The 6,000-nt window shown below is 34.7% G+C and overlaps 1 protein-coding gene across 3 annotated transcripts in view; it reads right to left on the bottom strand.

The window, feature by feature from the left end:
* Positions 1-6,000, bottom strand: part of Inpp4b (inositol polyphosphate-4-phosphatase type II B) — a 748,293-nt gene that overhangs the window by 148,303 nt on the left and 593,990 nt on the right. For all 3 annotated transcript variants that reach the window (XM_029480343.1, XM_029480345.1, XM_029480344.1), the window contains exon 15: positions 3,186-3,294. In XM_029480343.1, coding sequence (XP_029336203.1) covers positions 3,186-3,294 — 109 coding nt within the window. The remainder of the gene's footprint in view (positions 1-3,185; positions 3,295-6,000) is intronic.

Raw genomic sequence — 6,000 nt, 5'->3', positions numbered from 1 at the left:
AGAGGCCCATTGGACATGCAAACTTTATATGACCCAGTACAGGGGAACGCCAGGGCCAAAAAAATGGGAATGGGTGGGTAGGGAAGGAGGGGGGTAATGGGGACTTTTGGGATAGCATTGGAAATGTCATTGAGGAAAATACGTAATAAAAAAAAAATTTAAAAAAAAGTAAAAGGCCTTCACCCATCCATGACACAGATATTTCAGATACCCTCCTATCAAGACTCTGGCCTTTCGGTAAAGACTGTAAGAGCCAGAGCATCTTCTGAGATAATAGGGCTGGTAGCCCCATGAACTGACTACTATGCCTACAAGATCAAGAGAGTAAAAATTCCAGTAAGTGTGGAGTAACATACACAAGCACCCAACCCCAGCTGAGGAACTATTGACTGTTCATCAATACTAGGGGAAGGAGATTCTAATACCAGACAAGTCTGGGCTGTATCAAGTTGACAGTTAATATCACCCAGGATGGCTGAGAAGGTAACGATAAATCAACACAATGGCTGAGGTAGTTCCCCCAAGTCATGCTGAAGATGCCCAGCTTGAACCTTTTAGCAAAGCAAAGAAAAGCTAGAAAAATTCCATTATTTAAGGCGATTCTCTGCCTGGCTTCCAAAATTCAGACTTAAAGTTATTCATTTTTATACACTGAAGTGTACTCCCTTACATACACTTTCACTGAAAACACAATATTGATCGATTTTTTTATTTTTAAAAGCAACAGGAACATATTGGGATGGTGTAACAGATCTTTTGATGCCTATTGTGTTCAGGCTGGCTCTCAATAACCCCATAGCATTTTCAATCATATATTTTCTCAACAAGCCATATTTGATCCATATATTTCCCTATACCACAGTTTAATGATTGGCACTAACCTTATTAGTAAGCATTTTACTGTGTTTTATAAATAAAACAGAAACAATTGGATATTTGAGATATGGATATCCCAAAGAAATCAGTGCTAAAAAGCAGTGGACATTATTTTGTTGTATTTACCTTAAATCTAATCCTTGAGTTATACCCTTATGTGTAGTGTCCCAGTGGAAAGTTACTAGTGTAGAATATATATCTCCATGCACATATTAAATATATAAACATGGTGCAATGGTGAACTCAACATTTGTCTTTGCCAATTGCATCAGTGGTGAATTATGAAACAATAAATTTCTGTCCTACCTCTCACCTCACCTCTGACAATCTATGTTCAACTGGATTCTGGACACCCTAGGGATAGTTTTGTGTCTTCTAATTATATCATATTTCTCTTTATAATAGCCATAAGCTGGAAAGAACCCAGATGTCCCTGAGCAGAGGAATGTTATAAAAAAAATAAAACAAAAATTCTACTAGGGCATCTGGGGAGTGGAGTGTCCTCTGGAGACTGTAGGACCATTCGGCAAGTTCATGCCCAAGAAAGCTGGAGTTGTGGTTTAAACAGACTCTGAACTCACCTGTCAGAAGTAAATTTCTTTCCTAAAGTGCCTATCAGTAGAACTCTGATTTCTATTTCTCTAAATCCCAAGGAAACAGAACCACTTTCCACTTTCTACAGCACAAAAATTTAGAGGCAGGGCATAGATATTAAGGGGAAGCCTGCAGGGCATACCAGTACTTCCCCGTGATTACAGTCATAGGTATTCTAATCTTCCTATGTGATACTATGTCATCAGAACAGAACTTCCCTGTACTTACAATCGTAAGCATTCTAAGCTTCCTGTGTGATACAATACCAGAGTCAAATGAGGTCTCACTAACAAACAGTAAACAAATATGAGAGAAATATGAACAATGTCTACAGCTGAAATCATAGTAGTATATCAGTAGTTTATGGAAGGAGGAGAAGGAGGAGGAGAAGGAGGGAGGAGGATGTGGAAAAGAGGAAAAGGTGGAGAAAGATGAGCTGAAGGAGATAGAGGAGGTGAAGGAGGAAGAGGAAGAAGAAGAAGAAGAAGAAGAAGAAGAAGAAGAAGAAGAAGAAGAAGAAGAAAAAAAGAAATAATAGCACATATGTATTAGAGATAGAGTAATTCAATTCTAGAATACTTTTTTCTAAAACATCTGGGTACTATGGAAACGGATGGTTTTGTGACAAATGTGCTCACATGTTTAAATGTCCTTAATTTGTCACTTTTATTTTAGTGTCTAATACTTTATAAAACTATCTGTCACTGAATAACTGTTCCATTGTAGCGTACAATTTGGGAATTTCTAATCAAAGGAAAAAGCAACTGTTTGTGAAGGAAAAAAAAAACTGTTCTTATCCCAATATTCTTCTGTCTTTCTCTTTTCTTTTCTTTTCTTTTCTTTTCTTTTCTTTTCTCTTCTCTTCTCTTCTCTTCTCTTCTCTTCTCTTCTCTTCTCTTCTCTTCTCTTCTCTTCTCTTCTCTTCTCTTCTCTCCTTTCCTTCTCTCTCTCTCTCTCTCTCTCTTTCTTTCTTTCTTTCTTACAGGTTATTTCTTTCTATTTTACAGCCAGAGAAAATGATGCAATTTCTTTTAAATGTAGGATGAGAGGGGGCATGAGTACTGAGGCAGAAACTTTATTAAACAGCAGTTAAACATAGTTAATAAGCAAAAGTGAAGGAATACTAATCTAAAACTCTTAAGAGATAATGCATTGACTGTGTGTTATTTGTTTCTAAGTAACCAAGCTTTGTGTGTTAGTTTAATTATCTCATTGACAGTTCATCTTTCCAATGCTCCAGTTACAGACTAGGGAAGTTGTTTGTTGTCTCTCATTCCAAGGAAGAAATCACTAAAAGAGTTATCATCAAAAAATACAACTAAAATGAAAAAGATTTAAAAAAAATATGTTCTTCATTAAACATCATTATTTCTATGGTTACATTGGGTCAAGGGTCTAGCAAAAGCCCTGCATGATAATTTTTTTTTCCACTGAGCAAGAGTGATACCAGAATTTTCCACTGAGCAGCATAGCTTACCATTCAGTGTCCTTCCTCAGAGCTCCCAGAAAGCCCAATCATGCATTTTGATGGTTCTAGTCTATTCTCAAGTAATTTAAAGAAATTCAGCAACTTTAATTTACCTGATGAGTTAAAATGCTAAGAACCATTCACTGGGATAGACTTGTCTCCAAAGTATTAACTTTGTCTATAGAATTATTCAAAGAAAAGATAATGTCATCAATGAAATATTTGTTTTCTTTCTGACATTACTTACTTCCTTCTCTCTGTCTCAAATCTATGGAGGAGTTTACGAAGACCACCATTCTTGAATCCCTGAAAATGGGCAGCTGGGGCCCCCACAGTGATGACATCATAGAGAGCATCTGGAAGGGAAACAAGGAGATGAACACTTAGCAAACATGTCTCCTGCACACACTGCAGACTAGAGTACACATGGTGAGGGAAGTTTGAGAAATTATTCTGTTTCAATTTGTCGGAATAACTATGAACTCTCATCTCAAGGGGGTAGGAAGAACTAATCAATCTTCCTAAAAGCCACCTGTGCACATCAAAAAGTTATATTTCCAAGATTTATGACTACATTTTAATTATATGCTACAGTGCAGAACAGCATGTTCTTCACTCCTCCACATAACTACTGAGATAACATGTTAATTGGTCTTTTGTGTGTTTTACTTTATTGAGTTTTGCATCATTTAATTTGCAATCATATTGAAATTCAACAATAATGAACACTTTCTCAACCAAAGCTTATAGAGACAAGAACCAAAAAAATATATTAATTTATTTTTGCTCAAGGGCAGAACAGTACCAGTATATTAAAAACAAAATTTATCCAGTCATTTCCTGCTTATCTATTCTAAAATTTACACAGTTTTGAATACATACATTTGTAATTTATTATAAAACATGGAAAGAATGCAAAATGTATCAATTTATGTTTCCAACCAGATATTTTACTTTTTATAACAAAAATCCATACATTTACATTGAAACTTAATCTTTTGATACTGAAAGTTATGGCTTCAAAACATGCCATCATTTTTATATTCAAATGGAAGATATCTATCTAAGAAAGGCAGAGTGAATGTTCTCTGGTTAAACTACATTTTTGTTGAGAAATCTAATTTCATAGAAGATGTTTCTCAAATTGATTTTGATATTGACATATTGGTTCTTTCTAAGATATGGCTTACTGAGGAAACATAAGTTGTTTTATTAGCCTCAGGCAAACACCATTGCTTCTTGAAAATTACACAGGCTTGATTCATCTGAATTATTATTGTTTTAAATTAGACCATCTCCACTCTGAAAATAGAAGGTCAAAAGAAATAAAATACAATTTCCAATGTGACCCAACAAACAGTCAATACAGCATAAGTTTGACAATAAATTAATGAATATTAACAATAATTATAGTGTAGTAATAATTTCTTAACATTTTAAAAGTCACTAATAAATTCAATCATAGCATTTTAAGATAGTAGAATATTTGTTTTATAACAAATTCAATTATTTACATTATATTTTTTAAAAAAATCTTATCCAAAGGATTAGCTTTTATTAGACAAGAAGGTGCCATGGAAAAAAACAACCAAGGGTTCTACTCAATGTGAAACTTATAAACCAGAATGACCACCATTTGAATAGATTACCAAGTATAGAATAGTAATTATAGCTGCAACTTTTGCATATATAATAGCAATATCTGGGCTGTAGCTAGCAGCTGTCTAATTTGACTGTAGACCTGAACAACATAGGAAATTTCATGAGTAGCACTGAAAATCTGGCCAACTACCTATAGTAGTATGGACTATAGAGGAGAACCCATTACTGCCAGTTTAGTTGTCCTACCCAGTATAATCTCTAACCACATTCTTAATATGTATCCTTTAGCCCACAGGTAAGGGCAGCTCTCAACTTTCTCTTTTCATTAGATGGAGACCATTGTAGAAGGCCACAATTGGTCAATGCAAAGAACAATTGTGTTTTGATTAGAAAATAAAACTTAACACTCAAGCCCTGAGAAATAGGTGTGCTCTGTTCTACTTTAATGTCATATATCATCATTCCTGTCAGTGGGTAGAATTAGAAAACATTTGTACACTTATTAACTACTGAAAGCCAAATTTCTTTCCTGACTCATCTCTCTATCCTAGGCCAACAACAACAAACATCACGAGTCACAGTCTCCCCCATTATGTATTAGCAGTCTCTTTGTTCTTAATGAACTTGGTTCTTAATGAACTTAATGAAATTATCAGCTTGAGTATTTTATGTATCATTTATTATTATTTTTACAAGAAAGTAAAAGTAAATTAAAAACGAATGACAGTAGAGTGTATGAAATTCTAGGGAAGATTTACAAATTGTTAAAAGGCAAGGTGTGTTTGTTCCTGAAGCTAAAATGCCAGGAAACAAACAAACAAACAAACAAACAAACAAAAAAAGCAAGAGAAAAGAGCACACCAATTGGCAGTCCAATACCAAATGCTCACACTAAAAACATACAGGTCACATTCTATGGTCACATTCTAGAAACTGGATTTAAAAAATACAATTAAAATACAGTGTACAGATTGAAACAGATAACTCTCAATAGAGGAATCTCAAATGGCTAAGTAACACTTAAAGAAATGCAATACATCTCTAGCCATCAAGGGAATGCAATTAGAAGCTACTCTAAGATGTCATCTTACACATTTCAGAGTGGCTAAGATTAAAAAGTGACACATGACAGCTCATGCTGATGAGAATATGCAGCAAGGATAACACTCTTCCATTGCTGGTGGGAATGAAAATTTGTACAGTCACTATGGAAATCAATATGGTGGTTCCTCAGAAAATTGGGTATTGATCTACTTCAAGACCAAGCTATATCACTCTTTCACATAAACCCATGTTTATTGTACTTCCATGAGGATAACTGCTCAAGCTCAGCTATGTCCATTGAAACTTAATTCATAATAACCAGAAGTTGCAACCACCTAGATAGCCTACAACAGAAGAACAGATAAAGAAATTGTGGTACATTTACACAATGGAGTATAGCTCAGCTGTTAAAAGTG

The sequence above is a fragment of the Mus caroli genome, chromosome 8 (genome assembly GCF_900094665.2).
Source record: "Mus caroli chromosome 8, CAROLI_EIJ_v1.1, whole genome shotgun sequence".
Taxonomy (NCBI): domain Eukaryota; kingdom Metazoa; phylum Chordata; class Mammalia; order Rodentia; family Muridae; genus Mus; species Mus caroli.
Note: the sequence above shows the minus strand (reverse complement) of the source record. Positions and strands in the feature narration are given on the sequence as shown.